At 41.9% G+C, this 16930-nt stretch overlaps 2 gene segments (V, D, J or C); both read left to right on the top strand.

The window, feature by feature from the left end:
* Positions 1-1184: 1184 nt before the first annotated feature.
* On the top strand, positions 1185-1903 carry LOC134372889 (immunoglobulin heavy variable 3-23-like). The segment is given in 2 exon segments: positions 1185-1269; positions 1377-1903. Coding segments are annotated over 2 exon segments (573 nt in total).
* Positions 1904-14461: 12558 nt separating this feature from the next.
* On the top strand, positions 14462-15585 carry LOC134372888 (Ig heavy chain V region 1B43-like). The segment is given in 3 exon segments: positions 14462-14507; positions 14593-15018; positions 15512-15585. Coding segments are annotated over 3 exon segments (546 nt in total).
* Positions 15586-16930: the final 1345 nt, after the last annotated feature.

Here is a 16930-nt window from a genome sequence, read left to right as displayed (position 1 = left end):
TTATCCAATGGGCTTGCTAGTGTTATTGTGTTTCTTGAAACAATAAGAAAAAACTCTTTTACTCCATCTCTGCATTTGTATTCTAACAGCAGCTTACTTTATAATATCCAGAATCTGAGCATGATCCAAATTCCCATTAGCAGGTAAACTGAATAAAAGAAGCATTTTCATACATCGGGATACTACACCGTATTAAAAGTCATGAGTGCTTAAGTCACACATTTTGAAAAAAAGATCAGAATGAAGTATAGCAAGGAATCCCAAGCACTGACTGTATATTACATTTACTTCAATTGTAGATGAGAAAAAAGTACTGTGAAGTAACATAAAGAAGTTCACGAGCTGCCTGGACAAACGGAGAGAGGAAGGAAGCAGTGGGATGAAGAAATCAGAAGAACAGCAGGAAATGCTTTGGGATGAAATATTTGTGCACTATTTCCATTGTGGTGGTGACTGTGCAGGTGCACATGTATGTCAGCACTCATCAAGTGCACACTTTGAATAGGTGCCTTTTGTTCTGTCTATTATAGCTTCTTATGATGGTTACAAATAAAAGCAGATGTCAATAGAGAGAGATAAGGAAATACTGGAACATATAATTTCAGAGATCCTTTAAGTTGCATCTGCATGAACTCTGGTTCTCTAAGTATGATGTGAATAAAAGGCAGAACACACCAAAATCACAAAGTGTGATTACAGGAAAGAGAACCTAACTAGGCAAATGTCACTAGGCAGGCCCAGCTCTGTCCTGGGGTTGGATCCGTGGTGTGGAGCACAGACCCAGACACTGAGGCTCCCTGTGCCCAAAGATGAGCACTTGGATACACTGTATAATCCTTTGATGATTTTGTTTATAACTGTACATCTATATAAAGAATTACTATTCATAAGTGCCTCAAATACTTTGTGTTTCTGTGCAAAAACAATGTAGATGAATTATAAGTATCTATCAAGTTATAATCGTATAATAAAAAACATATTGTCACAAATATAGTTATTGCCACGAAACTCCCCTGGAGCCCTCACATCTGCTCTGGACTCTGCCCTCTTCATAGGCTCCCACCACAGAGCCTGCTATGTAGCAGGAGGACATGCAAATAGGGCCTCCCTCTGCTGATGTAAAGCAGCCCAGCCCTGACCCTGCAGCTCTGGGAGACAAGAACCAGCCCCAGATCCCCAGGTGCTCCAACTCGGTGATCAGGACTGAACACAGACGAGTCACCATGGAGTTTGGACTCAGCTGGGTTTTCCTTCTTGCTATATTAAAAGGTCATATTAGGGCGAAATAGAGACATTGAGAATGTGTGTGGTTATGGGTGGGAGAAATAGTGGATTCGTGTGAGAGTTTTTTGACCAGGGTGTCTCTGTGTTTGCAGGTGTCCAGTGTGAGGTGCAGCTGGTGGAGTCCGGGGGAGGCTTGGTGAAGCCTGGAGGGTCTCTGAGACTCACCTGTGTCGCCTCTGGATTCACCTTTGATGACTATGCCATGAGCTGGGTCCGCCAGGCTCCAGGGAAGGGGCTGGAGTGGGTCTCAACCATTAGCTGGAGTGGTGGTAGCACATACTACGCAGACTCCGTGAAGGGCCGATTCACCATCTCCAGGGAAAACGCCAAGAACACATTGTATCTGCAAACTGAAAATGCGAGAACTGAGGACACGGCCACGTATTACTGTGCGAGAGACACAGTGAGGGGACGTCAGTGGGAGCCCAGACAAGAACCTACTGCAGGGACACACGGGACCACCAGGGGGCGCGCAGGACACACTGAGCTCAGGGGCCTCCTGGCAGTGGCAGGTGCAGAGGACACTGAGGTGTTTCCTGAAGACATCAATGGTTTCGTGTCCTCTCCAAGGTCAGAGGTGTCTCCTGAGACACTTCATGCCTTTTTCTTTGTGTTTTGAACTCCTCACATCCTCTCTTGGTTAACGACGGAGAAACTGACGATGTTTTTTGAAAATGAGATTTGAGCAGTCACTAAGGTCTTTTCCTTCACCGAATTTCTATGACTCATGTTTCATTCATGACAAGCAGATCTTCCGGAAGATTCTCATCATTCTTGACTGGAAATAATTTAACTAAAAAAAAAAAAAAAAAAAGGGGGGGGGCCCATTGCCTGTGTGTTCTAAGCTCACACTCTTTGACCTCTGAAAAACACCGTTTGTTCATACATGATCCCCTTACCTCAGATACGCACAACTCTGCCCCTTGTGGATTTGAATAAAGGTTTGTCCATCGATGAACTCAACCCCACTCAGTCCCCTAATGCCCATATCGTGTCTTCATCTATCTACGGAGGCCTGAACAGGTGACAGGCGGGTCAGCTGAACCTTCCTTACCTGTGAAAGTGAGCCCTTGTGACTTTCAGACACATAACCAGGCAATTCAGGCACTAGTGCAGGACAGGCCTGCATCTTGTGAGGGGCACATGTGGCTGGTGGTGCCAGGCCACCTATAACAAGTCACACAACTTATGGCAGAGCATGTCCAGATGGATCCACCAGCTTCACAGCACCTGGTGGACAAGACCAAGAGACGCTAGTGCCACGCAGTGATTAGGTAATGGACCAGACAGGCTTGTGACCCTTAATGTAAGCAATGTCCCCAATGAGCAGACCCCATATATGCAGTGAAATTCACAGGGCAGAACGGTGGTTTTCAGAGAATTGGAGTTGTAGGAATAGAGAGATACTGGAAAAGGTCACAAAGCTTTTATTTAACAGGATGAATGACTTCTGGAGATCTGATGTACACCCTTGTGACATTAGTTACTAATGGTGTATTTTATACTTGATAACTTCTAAGAGGGTATATGTGAACTGTTCTCGAGATACACATACAAGTGATAAGTGTATGAAGTGATAGATACTTTGGTACTCTCATTGGTGTATCATTTTACAATGTATGTGTATATCAAAATGTATCAATTGCACACCCAAAATGTATATAACCAATGTCCCCAATGACCAGGTGACATACATGCAGTCAAATATGATTGCCAATGATGTGGAATAGATGTGAAGAAGGGCTGAGAGAGCAATCCACAACAGTGAGTGCTCTTAGAGGAAATTAATGTACCCTGAATTCAAATGAAACGTGCATTCTTTCTAAGAATGTAGGGAAAGGTGGAGAATGTGTATTATAACTGAATCCAGGGGCTGCCACTGAGCTGATTTGGTTAGAGTGTAGCCTTATAACACAAATGTCACATGGTTGGGTCCCTGTAATAGCCAGTCTCTCTCTCTCTCTCTCTCTCTCTCTCTCTCTCTCTCTCTCTCTCTCTCTCACACACACACACACACACACACACACACACACACGCACAAGGCTATAACTCTTAGTACACAAGATATATGAAAAATTCATAAAATCCAACACAAAAAAACAGCCCTTTTAAATTCTTCTTCAGTGCACGGTGGCTCTTACCTGCATGTTAGTTTCATGATAAGGGCATCGGTGACCTTGAATGTCTGATGCAATGTTAACTAAATTAACTAACACATTTAAAATTTTAACAATGTCATATATAACAATGAAAAAGTAAATGGCAAGTGTGAACTTCTTATTTCAGAGATTTTAATGCAATGTGAATTTAAATTAGATTTAAGTAAATAGTAATTTTTCTGTATATTTCTCACAGAAAATGTGCAGTCTAGCAGCATGTGGAAAGATGCACAGTCTCTGACTTATGATGATTCAACTTAAGATTTCTCAACTTTTCCATCGTGCAAAAGAGCACACATTCTGAAAAAAAAACTGTATTATATGGAGATATAATGTGCTAAGGAATGCACGAGGTAAAATATCTATTGGGACATCAAAAACATAAAATGTGTCTGAGGGGAGTTAATTGCTGGGTTCTTCTCAATCAAAAGTAAGTTGTTATTGCAACCAAAGGAACTTTGATAACTACTGCATGTTGTGTATGAACCTCATGCTAACCACAAAGCAAGAAGCTATAGGGACACACGAAAGTGAAGCAGAAAGGAATCAAAGCATACTGATGCTGCATCTCATCAAGTCAGAAAGGAAGACCGCAGGAGAGAAAGACAGAATCACAGGATCATCAGAGAAATCCGAAAAATAAATAAATGAAAAGGCTATAGTAAGTCCTCACCTATCAATATATACATTGAATGTAAATGGATTAACGCTTCAGTCAAAGACATAGATTAGCAGAATAGCACGCAAAATGTTCACAGTGAAAGGAATAAAAGAGATGTAAGGAAGGAGAATCTGAAAGATAGGAGGGGCAGCTACACTTATTTAAGACCAAATAGAGTTTAAGTCTGAAATTGTAAAAAGAGATTAAAAAGCTATTCATAATAATAAAGCAGTTCATTCATCAAGAACATTTAACAACTCAAATACGTATGTGTACATAAGTACATACATAGAGAGTGTATGCAGACATAAATATGTAATAAATATTAATAGACCTGGAGGGAAATATACAGCAATTGTCACAGTGGGTTTGGAATGCCCTACTTTCAAAAACAGATCATTCAATCAGAAGTTCAATAAAGAAACATCAGACTTGAACTACATCTAAGGCCAAATGGACCTAAAAACAGTGAACAGAACATCCCATCCATCAGGGGCAGAGCGCACATTCTTCTGAAGCCCACATGAAAAATCATTCAGGATAGATAATATGTTAGGCCACTAAAATAGTCGTAACATATTTACAAAGATTAAATTTATCGCAAGTATTATTCAGCAAGATCAAGTTCACTTTAATGCTGGATGCAAAGATCGTTCAACACACGCAATGAATAAATGTAGTTCAGTACATTAAAAGAACGAAGCCACAAAAGAAAATTAAACAAATGGGACTATGTGAAAATAAAAATACTTCTGCTCAGCAACGGAAACAATCAACAGAGCAGAAAGACAACCTACAGAATGGGAGAAAGTACTTACAAAATATACACCTGGCAAGGGATTTATATCCAGAATATGTAAGGATCTCAAACAACCCCACTGTAACTTCTCATTGTTTGAGAAATGGCCATTCTGTTTTCCATAACAGCTGAACTAACTAACAGTTCCACGGGAAGTCTAGAAGTGTTCCCATTTGTCTGCATCCTCACCAGCGTTTGTTATTCTGTGTCCTTTTGATTTTAGCCAGTGGAACTGGAGTGAGGTGATGTCACAATGTGGTTTTCATTTGCATTTCCCTGATGCTTAGTGATGTTGAGCATTTTTTCATGACTGCTGGCCATTTGTATGTCTTTTTTGACAAATGCATTTTCAGCACCTTTGTCAATTTTTAAAATATGTATGTACATATATATATATGTACTTTACATATATATGTACATATGTATTTTACTGTGAAGTTGTTTGAATTCCTTGCATATTCTGGATATTAGTCCTTGTTGGATGAATATTTTGTAATTTTTTTCCCTATCTGTAAGTCATCTTTTCATTCTGTTGAATGTTCCCATTGCAATGCAGAAGATTTTAGTATGATATAATCCCATTTGTTTGTTTTTCCTTTTGATTCTATTCGATGTCTTTTGTTGTTCCATATGAATGTGAGGATTGTTTTTTCTATTTCTCTGAAGAATGCAATTGCATTGAAACTGTATATACCTTTGGGTGGTATGGACATTTTCACATTAACACTTCCAAACCATGTAAATGACATGGCGTTCCGTCTTTTGGTGTCCTATTTAATTTCTTTCAGCATTGTTTTGTAGTTCTCATTGTAGAGATCTTTCACTTCCTTGGTTAAATATATTTCTAGGTATTTTATTTTGGGGTGAGTATTGTAAATGGGATTGCTTTTTCAATCTCTTTTCTGATAGTTTGTTCTTGGTGTATTAAAACACTACTGTATTTTACATATATTGATTTTGTTTCAAACTAATTTATGGAATTTGCTTGTCACTTCTAAGAGTTCTTTACTAGATTCTTTAGGTTTTTCTTTATATAAGATCATGTCATCTGCAAAAGGGAACAATTCGACTTTGTTTTGGCCAATTGGGTTTCCCTTTACTTCTTAGTCCTCTCTGAATGCTCTGGCCAGCTCTTCCGATACTATGTTACATAGGAGAGGTGACAGTGGCCATCCTTGTCTTCTCCCTGCTCTTAAAGAAAAACAAACAAACAAACAAAAACTTTTCTTTTTTCTCTATTCAGGATGATGTTTTTGGTAGGTTTGTCATGTTTGGCATTTACTAGTTTTTATTTATTTTTATTTTTTCCTGCTATACCTAATTTGTGAAGAGTCTTTATCATGAAGGGATTGCGTATTTTATCAAATGCTTATTCTATGTCTCTTGAGATGACCATATGATTCTTGTTCTTGATATTTTTTAAATTTTTGAAGTAATGAATCATGTCTATTAATTGAGTATATTGAACCATCCTTGCATCATTTGGAAGAATCCCACTTGATCATGTCAGGGGGCTCAGTCTGGTTGCACTGACTGGGCATGGCTTTGTATGTCTGGCCCTCCTCAGGGAGACCCTGGCCCCATCTCACAGGCATCTACAGAGTTCCTGTGTGATGGGAGAGCAGGAAATCCCACAATGTGTGTACTTCCCAAGTCTACACTGGCATTGTGTTTACTTTTGTTCTGTTTGACAAAGTGAGTCACAATCCTAAGCCTAGGGTCACTGTAGAGGTACTACCTGCATGTAAGATACAGACAAGAAGTACATATTTCCTGCTCATTACCATTAACACTAGCCCGTGTGTGTGTGTGTGTGTGTGTGTGTGTGTGTGTGTGTGCGCGCGCGCGTTTACCTGCATTATTAGCTGTGGAGTGGGCTCTGAGCCCCATAATTCTGTAGACTCAGGTGTTTTCTGCTATGACCATCTGCAAGATAACCCTGAAGGAGATAAGAAGATAAGAAACTGTCCCAACCCCCGGAGAATTTCTGGACTCACCGTGAGTGTCAACTATGTCACTGCATCTGCCAGCTCCAGGGAACAGGCTTCCAGGTAGTTTTATAAAACGTTCACTTGTTTTTTCTCTACAGAGCATTTGGGTTTAGTGAGACCAATTCACTATCTTAAGAAATGCTGACAAAAGCATATGGTGTCCCTGAAAGAAATCTCTGAAGCTGTGGCACAGACCTTTAATACTGCAGTAGAAACGCTGTGAGGAGAACACACCCTGAGCCCAGACAGGATCCTCCCCTGCAGGGCCAGCACTGGGCTGCAGGGGGTGCTCAGGACACGCCCAGCACAGGCTCCAGCATGTGCAGAGCTGGCTGGGAAGAGGCTGTCAAGGCCTGGAGCGTCATCTTTCAAAAATACTGACATAAATGCAAATATTTAAAGCAGTGCAGATGTTCCTACAATATTTTATTTTACCTGGAGCATTCAGCTGAAACGATAATGCAAGGAGAGCAATATTTAGAAGGAATTTTTAGTTCTCATAGGTGTCTCACTAGTAAAATTCTGGAATACAGGGATGCCTTCATTAATTCAAATGGTGCAGAATTTTGGGTTACACACTGATCGCAGTAACAGGGCATTCAGATTTCAGGCCTAGTGATGTTACCTGGCCTGGGTGTTTGACAGGAAAGTGGTGATTCAGAGATGGTGGCAGATGAATGAACCTGAGTTGATCATAAATAGATTAGTGATATGAGGACCAATGTGCATGAATGGTAACTATGTAAATACCGTGTACATTTTATTATGAGGAGTTGGGGATGAGATTCAGATTAATTCAAAACAGAATTTTCAAGCAATATTTTGGGAAATATTTGTTTATGAAGTGCCCCATTCAACTTCTTGTCAATATAATCAGGGACCCAGCCGTGGATCACACATTCCATGGTTATTCTGAGAATCAGGGGTCTTTCTACTGAACAGCCTGGGATCATAGGTCACCCAGACAGGTGCAGGGAAACAAACTCAGAAGTGCCCAATAGATCTCACAGCCACCCATGAGTCCTGCTGGACACTCATGGTCACTCTCTCTGAGTTACAGAGGCTGCTCTGGTGCCTGGTGAGGCCAGCATGGGGTCAGTGCAACAGCTCAGCAATAGCGACACTGACAGGCTCATAAATGATCGAGGTGGTCTCCATAATACTCAGATGTGGGTTCACAGTGAGACGAGTGTCCTGGGGGGTCTTGTTCCTCAGAGAGGGGAGCTCTGCCTGCTCTGAGCTCAGGGGTGAGGCAGGAGATGCATGGCCTCAAGGTGGATTAGGACCTGGACCTGCAGCCTCTCACTGTGGCGTGGCCCATGTGCCATCGGTCTCCTCCTCTGAGGCCGAGCTAGTTATTGAACTATAAAATACTCCACCTCATGAATATGCAAATGACCTGAGTTCTACTGAGGTGAATACAGATGTGTGTGTGTCCTGAGAGCATCCGGACAGCCAAGTAATTGGGATATAGGAGCGGCTCTGAAAGTTCCTGAGCTTGTCTGTTTTAATGTTGTTTTCCGGATGATGTGAGAATCCCCTTTGTTTGAAAAGTGTTCACAGACGTGCACTTCTCCAAAATCACGTGTGCTTATTCCTGTTTTGGCTAATTTATGAGCTGTAATAAGTGAAATACTTTCTGTCATCTGGAGTTATTTTACATAAGGCAGAGGATCTCAGTCTAATGTAAAGATAACATTGGAATAGCAATTCCTGGTTAATAAAATAACCAGTTGTGTTATAATGGCATAATTAATAAACCCAAAATAATTATTTCAAGGTTCTCAATGTGAGTCTCTAATAAATCTAAGAAATGTGTGGAATTGCCATAAATACGATAAAATTATTTTGAGCACATAGCATTTATTCACAACTTCTACCTGTATTACTAACAACAAAGTAATTGGTACCTGACCTCGAACTCAGGTTATTTTTCAAGTCAGTTATTCATTTTCCTTTTAATCTTAACATCTCTAGATGATTATGTGCTCTATTTCAGCAGGAAGTAAACAGGTGACTGGAACTGACTAAACAATGACACAAATCACAAGGTAGTGAAACAAGAAGAACATATTAGAATGGATCCAGACTTAGGTATTTCAACAATTCATGTATCCAGTTAACTAGTTTTCTCAATGTTAGACACTAATAAGCTTCACAATTTAGCTTCATGACACAGTTCGCTCTTATCAAGTGTGGACATGAATGACTTTCCAGTCACACACAAATACAATGATATTTTGTTTTATACAAGAAAGGGGATCATTCTTCTGAAATGCCCTTCTGAAGAATCAGGAAAGCCCCAGCAGACCATCTCTCCTGCCTCCATGAGTAGAACTGTGTCATGTGTCCACGTGGACAGAAGTCCCTAATGGGAACAATAAAAAAGCACCAATGAGGCTGCCCATTTCTGTCTTATATAATCACTAGAGACTCATGCCATGGTTCACCTTGAATATATTTATGTAATTTATGTGTAATTACGTACATCCTCAATAAAAAATTCCTAGTCATGACTGAGTTTCATATGTGTGTGCTCTTGTGTTTAGAATTTTGACAAGCTCACTTAATGTAATTTTTTTCATATCACAGGTTGGAAACACAAAATAAAGCAGCTTTTTATCAACTGAAAGAGCTGTAACATTTTGCCAATGGATTATATCAAGACATAGAGAAAAGATCAAGACATAGAGAAAAGAGGCAGGTGGTAAATAAAACACCTCTGAATCCTCTGAAGAATGGAAGGAAGTTGAAGAAAATCCCCCTGCAGATGTCCAGAGCCCTTGAGATTTGTCTCATGGCCATGTTCCACCTTCAGAAATTCCCAGGATTATCTTGTTGACCAGTTACATATGACCAAAGCAATATTAGCTCTCTTTGAAAAGATTCACCACCAGTGCTGATTTAACATAGTAACCAATTTGTCTATATCAAGTAGAGCTGATTCATAGAAACATTTTATGAATTTTGTTTTATTTTATCAATATACAATGTAGTTGATTATTAAGGCCCATTACCAAAACCTCCCTTCCCCCTGCCTCGCCCCCTCCCAACAACCTCATATCTGTTCACTTGTTGTAACAACTTCACAAGGAATTGTAATTGTTGTGTCTTCTCCTCCCCACAGATTAATTGTGTATTTATTTATTTATTTTTATCTTCATGAAATGAGTCAGGCACAGAAAGAGAAATTCCACATGTTCTCACTTATCTGTGATTAAAAGAAACATTTATCTAATATTAACTTGAAATTGTCTGTAGCCATCAAGCAGCTTTCTTGAGAACACCGTATTTCTGTAAGGACAGAGCATCTGCTGATCCCAGGACACCTCTCACAACACACACACCTGGTGTCAGATGACGTCCAGATGGCCTCAGAAGCTGCAGAGCACTGAGGTGGACAGTCCCATGGGTGGCAGGAATCAGACAACAGAGAGGGAACGGGCTGAGTATTCTGGTCAAAACCATCATCCTTGGTGTCCTCAGTGGTCAGAGGACACATACAAATATCTCTGAGCCTGAAAATTTGGGAACAGACCTGAAGCACGATGGAGATAGGAACTTTGCACTGAAAACACTTTTAGGGAAAAATTAATAAATTACATAAGCAAATGAGCTGAGTTTTCTACTTATGAACCTGGACACAGGACAGCAGGGTATGTTTATCCTTTGAATTGAGGGTCAGTATTAGTGGAAACATTTTTAAACAATCATTTGTGCCTTTCCTTTAAACACAGTCATGCTCTAAATTTACCAGGCAAGTGGAATGTGAACTTCCAAGGGCTGACAACATAACATACAAATAAAAAATCAACCAGTGTCAATCTCACTTTTGTAATTAAAGAGGAAATTAAAAGTGTTGCTGAGTACTTTTAACCTTTTACTAGTTTCCTCATGACCCTGTTACATTTGAAATTGAATTGAATTATCCCATGTTAGAAAGTCTGATGGGAAGACCCTGAAAAAGTGTAACATGGTGATTGATTTGTTACCAAGTACCACAGCCATGCAGTTTAGGGCATTATCTTCAGACATAATTGAACTTCAATAAAGCCTCGTCATAACATCGGTGTTTTTATGTCAGCTTTTCTCTGACAATATTGTCATTGCTGATTTCAGGTCATGCATTCCCAAACATCTTACCTTCAAATACATACAAACGTGCACTGCAGATATTGCCGATAGCATGCACTTTTTGCAATAAAAGCTCTCATTTTGCCTTTTACTTCTTTTATTCAATATTTTTTTTATTTTCTATTTTTTTTATTGGTTATGAATATTCACAGGGTACAAAGCTTACCGTCGGCACTTGTGCCCAAAATGTGGTGGCCAGATCAGTACTATTACCATGCCTATTCTACGAATTGTGATTATTCCTCGTGTCCCCCGCACAATTAATCCCTTATGTCCTTCCCCCTCTGTCTTGTCTCCACCCCATTCCACAACCCGAGGTCTGCTCTGTCCCTCTGCAAGACCAATGCACCCCTGTGGCTTTTCTTTCCTTCCTTCGTTCTCTCTTACCTCTCACTTATGATGGAGAACATGTGGCATTTTTTCCCCTTTGCTTGGCTTATTTCACTCAACATTATTTTCACCAAGGTCATCCATGTTGCTGTGAATGATGGAACGTCATACCTTTTCATGGCAGAGAAATTTAACACAGTTACGTGCACATTTTGACATGATGGGGTGTGTTGCTTTCTGATCTCTAAGGTTATTCTCAATCCATGACCCCCTTTCTTCCTTGCCTTGTAGGTCTGATTCTTGAACATTTTTCCTTTTTTCACCGTGATAGTTTTCTCTTTCCCTCTCCTTGTCTCTCTCTCTCTCTCTTTCTTCTATATTTGTGTTTCAGAAGAGAATAACGTACAAATCTGTGTCCTATCCAAGTCTAGTGATGCTCAGAATTTTGATCCCTATAATCCCTAAATCCATGAGATAAAATCTCAACTCACCTCTCTGTTGGTCTCCAATGCCATTGCTGTTTCATAATTTATTTTTTGCTGTTGTTTAGGTTTGCCTACTGATTCATTAAACATATCAATACTGCTCATTATGGTTATTATTTGCATAGTCATTGTGTTTAACATTGTTTCATTTAAAGCATAATAAAATTCTCTCTGCTAGTATTTTTTCTCCCTTTTCTGACAATCTATATAAGACATATTTTTGAATATATTTTATCCTTTTATTGGTGTGAGAGTCCTGCTTAATGAATTTTAATATTATTTTTTCTTTAAATAATTAAAAAATAGATCCATCCACAAAACACAAACACTCCTAATGCAAGTTAATATGCAACATGCAAATGAGGCTAGCAGGATAATTATGATACAAGGAACAGCGACGATTCATTCTCCACAACACACAGGGCTGACCTGCTGAATCTGTACCTTGGAAGATTATTCCACTACACAGTGACATATGTCAGAACAGGGCTGTGAAGTTTCACATTTGTGTATGTTACAAGGAATTGCTCAGCATCAATCAGAGGCATCGTTCAAGTTAGATTTTCCAAAAACTCACCTGGTGAATGTGTGCGGGCGGGCGTACGAGTGTGTGTGTGTGTGTGTGTGTGTGTGTGTGTGTGTGTGTGTGTGTGTGTGTGTGTGTGTGTAGGGGGGAGAGAGAGAGACTCAGGTGACACATGGTTAGTGTGTTACCCTCCAATTCCCCCCAAAACCTGTTGTCCTCTTGCATGCAGAGATGACAGAAAACATACATTTTTGATCTTTTGATGTAAGTCAGGACCATATGATTAATCAAACCAAAGGAAAGGTACACAGATACACAGTCACAGCCTGGATAATTAAATTAAAGTTCAACAGGTACAAAGCTTCAGTTGCACAGGATGAACAAGCTCTGGGGATCTGCTCTACAACACTGCACCCACAGTTAACAATACTGCATTGTGCACTTACAATGTGTTAACAGAGAAGAGCTCATGGTAAGCGTATTTACAACAGTTAAAAAATAGTCCACCTGAAATTCATCATTCCCTCTCCTTCTGTCTTCTATTAAGCATCAGTCCACAAGCTGTAGGTTCTGGGTCTCAAACCAGTGGGAGTCTGGGTTCCTGAGTGACGTTATGAATCAGACACCTCTTCTCACCACAATTTCCCTCCTGGACACATTAGAGTAGAAATGAGCAAACAGTACGTATTTGTTCTTGAAACTTTATTGCACTGAGATGCTGGAGCGTTTCCTACACTAGGCAGAACGTACTGATAAATTATCCTGGGCAAATCGACATGGGCAGCTGGGACTCTGCAGAGTCGGCTGAAGGTTTAGAAACAAACCGAAACAGAGTTGCACATACACCTAGTTATTTTAAATCTCCTCTCTGATAATTCCAAAACCTATGTCACATCTTATCCTGGGTCTGATACTTGCTTTGTCATTTCAGTGTGTTTGTTTTCCTTTGCCTTTTTTCAGGTCTTTTACCATTTTGGTAAAATCTCAGCAAAATTCATGAGTTAACAAGAACTGAAGAATCAGCCCCGAATTGTCCATCAGCAGCTCCTGACTTATAATCCATTCAGGAGCCTTCAAGGGCTGTCCCTCCATGACATGGACCTGCTCTTGGGACTGAGAGGGGGCTCACAGGAGTAGACACAGCACAGCATCCAGCACAGCCCCTGGCCTCTTTCTCTGTGGTGGGCGGCATCTCAGAGGGCAGTGACCACAGTCATGGAGTGGCTGTCATGGGCCCCAATGCAGCGACATCAAAGGGAAGTGTGTTTTTAAACTTTCATATTAGGGATATTATTACTGCTTGCATGTTAACCATTGTGATTGATATTTTCACAAGCGGGGATATCTGATGTGATTGTAGGACTAAATGAAAGAATTACATCAATGTTTAAAATAATAAGGGTGAGAACTGAATTTCTGTTGAAAATTCGAACACATTAGAAGCACAGGATTTACCTTGTTAAGGTGCATTTAAAAGAGTCCATTTATCTTTTCCAAACAGTGAGAATCAGTTTCCTCAGTCATGTACAGGATGCTGTAGTTCGCAGAGTCCCTGTGGGTTCCCATGTGCTGTGTCTTGTATCACATGGTGGACGGAGCACAAGGCAGGCCTGGAACTCATGGAACAGCAACCATGTAACAATGTAACAAGCTCTCAGATGTGATGAGAACCACATGACAGGAGAGGGTGCAGGGAAAGGAAGCAGGGTTTGTGCTGTGATCAGAACTGTAAAAGAACGACCCAGAGCTTGAGTTTGTGGGAAAAGCTGGGCTGGGCCCAAGACAAGGCACAAGAGAAGGTAGAAGGAAGGTAGATCTGGGCTAAGAAATCTGGGGCCACATTATGGAGTGTTCTTTCACATCTGATAATTATATGTCATGTAATTTTCAGAAAATAATAGAATATAGGCCCATCAAAAATGCAGAAGTCCCACCTCAGTTCCTTACCGCTTATAAGGACAGAGCTCTCCCACATGCAAATTTTCCTTCAAGCTCCAGGGTAAATGTAGATCATGGGTGGTGGAAGCTCACAGGTCTGTCCTCAGACAGGGCTCAGGTGTCTGGGGAAGGCAGAGTTGAGATCTAACAGAAGATGAGACTGTGGGGTCTTCTCCTTTGCCTGGTGACAGCTCTCCAAGGTGAGTGTCTCAGATGTAACACATGGGTCTACGATATGGTTGTGACTGCATGTGACTGACAGTGATTGATTCTCCTTGTCTCCAGGTGTCCTGTCCGAGGTGCAGCTGCAGGAGTCGGGCCCAGGAATGGTGAAGCCCTCGCAGACCCTCTCCCTCACCTGCACAGTCTCTGGATTCTCCATCACAACCAGTGATTACTACTGGAGCTGGATCCGCCAGCCCACGGGGAAGAGCCTTGAGTGGATTGGAAGCATTAGTTATAGTGGAAGAACAGGTTATAACCCGTCCGTCAAGAGCCGCACCTCCATCACCAGAGACACGTCCAAGAACCAGTTCTTCCTGCAGCTGAGCTCTGTGACCAATGAGGACACGGGCCTGTATTACTGTGCGAGAGACACAGTGACAGGAAGTCAGCATGAGCCCAGACACAAACCTCCCTGCAGGATACAGGAGTGGTCTGGGCTGCAGGGAGCGCTCAAGGCCTACCCAGCTCCTTTGCCCCATGGAGCAGGTGCAGAGAGGGGATGGGGGTTCCTCTTGGGATCTGAGGTTTCCTCTGCTCTGCTGACTCCCAGATGTCCCTCAGGGTCATTTCCTGCTTTGTTGTTTGTGACTCTAATTCCCATGTTCTCACTGCAGGCAACACAGACTGAAGTAACTTCCCTCATTTGTAGATAAGATGTTTCCACTCACTGGGACCTTTCATTTCTCAGGTGTGAACATGACCTGTTCTCTTTCCTGACACACAAATCATTGTAAAGATTCTTATCTTCACGTGATCAACAATATTTTTCCCTAAAGGTTAGCTCAGTCCAGGCGCACAGTGTCCCTAAGTGGTCCTTTTCCTCAGTCAAGCACACGTGCTGCCACATGGTTATGATCATCCCTCAGGAACTCTGTCCATGGGGTCCGTGTCCTGCCTGGGGCAGTTTATCCTCTGGTTCCTCATCCACACCATGGACACTGATGTTCATTATTTGTCCCACTCTCTGTCCATCCTCCAGTGTCCTGGATGGAGAAGCAGCTGCCTGAGGGCCAGACACAGCTCTTACACTTCTCTGTGGAGGTTTCAGGGTGACAAGCACAGAGAGAAATACCCACCAGGGCCCTGCTGGGCTGCATTCTGGGTGGGGCCTCTCAAAGCAGCCCTGGGAACTGTGTCCCAAGTTGTGTATCTCAGGTTCCCTGGGGTGATTCCCTGTGGATATTGAGAAGCAGCTGGACAGAGCCCTGCTCCCTGCCCACTCTCTGCTGTCCCTCAGACATCACGGACACTTGCCCTAATACCATCCTCTGTCTACCACTGTTTAAATTCTCACTAGATCTGTCCCTAGACACTCAGCTCCCTGAGTCAAGGTCCCTGCTCAATTCTTACCAAGTCTCCTGTGCAGGTGCAGATGAGGGGCCCAGTAATGAGGCTGATCATTGAAGGTAGGGACCTCACGTGGTGCTGAGCAGGCACCTACGGCTTACGAATGTTTCATAAAAAGAGAAAATACCACATGCAATGGAGGTGAGACAACAGCACAACACAGGGAAGAAACAGTGACAGGCTGGAGCTATTAATTAGAAAGTCTGTCTCTGCAAAAGTCACTGTAAAGAAGATGACAAAGCAAGCTACGGACTGGATAAAATGTCCCCTGGTGTCCTTGTTTGTGTCTCCTCTGTGGACTAGGTTTTCAGAGACTTCTTAAATAGTGTCTAAGGTGCATGTGGTGTTTTAGTTTTTCCCTGTTAGTACGCAGAAAATCAGTAACTCTTCTTATATCTGTAAAAGAAGTGAGTTCACAGGGTGAACTCCTGTCCCCCGAATTGAAGATGCAGTCAGGAGGACACAGAGGGTCACAACTTGTCAGATCACAACGTTGTGTGTAGGGTGTGGGTAGTGTGGGTGGTAGGGAAGCACTGCACAGTCCTATGACGAGCTCTGTCCTTTAGTGAGCCGTGTCCTGGCTGTGACGTTCACAGGCGCTTCTCCCTTCATGAGGCTCTTAGGCGAGACTGGAAGGCTCTCAGGGAAGGGGACAGAGTTGGGTGTTTCTCTTCTCTGTGGTCAATTATGCTCTGAAGAAATAATCACCTCTTGGGATCAGCTAAATTAGTTTCTCCTTAGGTGACCTTCTGAAGAGCATCCTGCTCTGGTGAATCCGAGAATGGCTCCTTCCCCCTTTCTCTGCAGGGAGCATGAGGGTTCTTTTATGGTATTTTCATTGAGAACCTCATCGCACCGCTGAGGTGGATTTTAAAAGGTTGGGATCTCTAAGACTGTCCCCTTGGGACGGACCCAACTCTCAGATTTCCCCACCCTGAGTCTCCAGCAATCCTTCACCTACAGCTCTGGTGTATCTTCCCCCATCCTGGACCACACACAGGTTTCTGCTCATGAGTTTCTGATCAGACAAGCTGTGACCCTCTGTGTCTTC

This window comes from Cynocephalus volans, chromosome 3 (genome assembly GCF_027409185.1).
Source record: "Cynocephalus volans isolate mCynVol1 chromosome 3, mCynVol1.pri, whole genome shotgun sequence".
Taxonomy (NCBI): Eukaryota; Metazoa; Chordata; class Mammalia; order Dermoptera; family Cynocephalidae; genus Cynocephalus; species Cynocephalus volans.
This window is presented reverse-complemented; position numbering and strand designations above follow the sequence as displayed.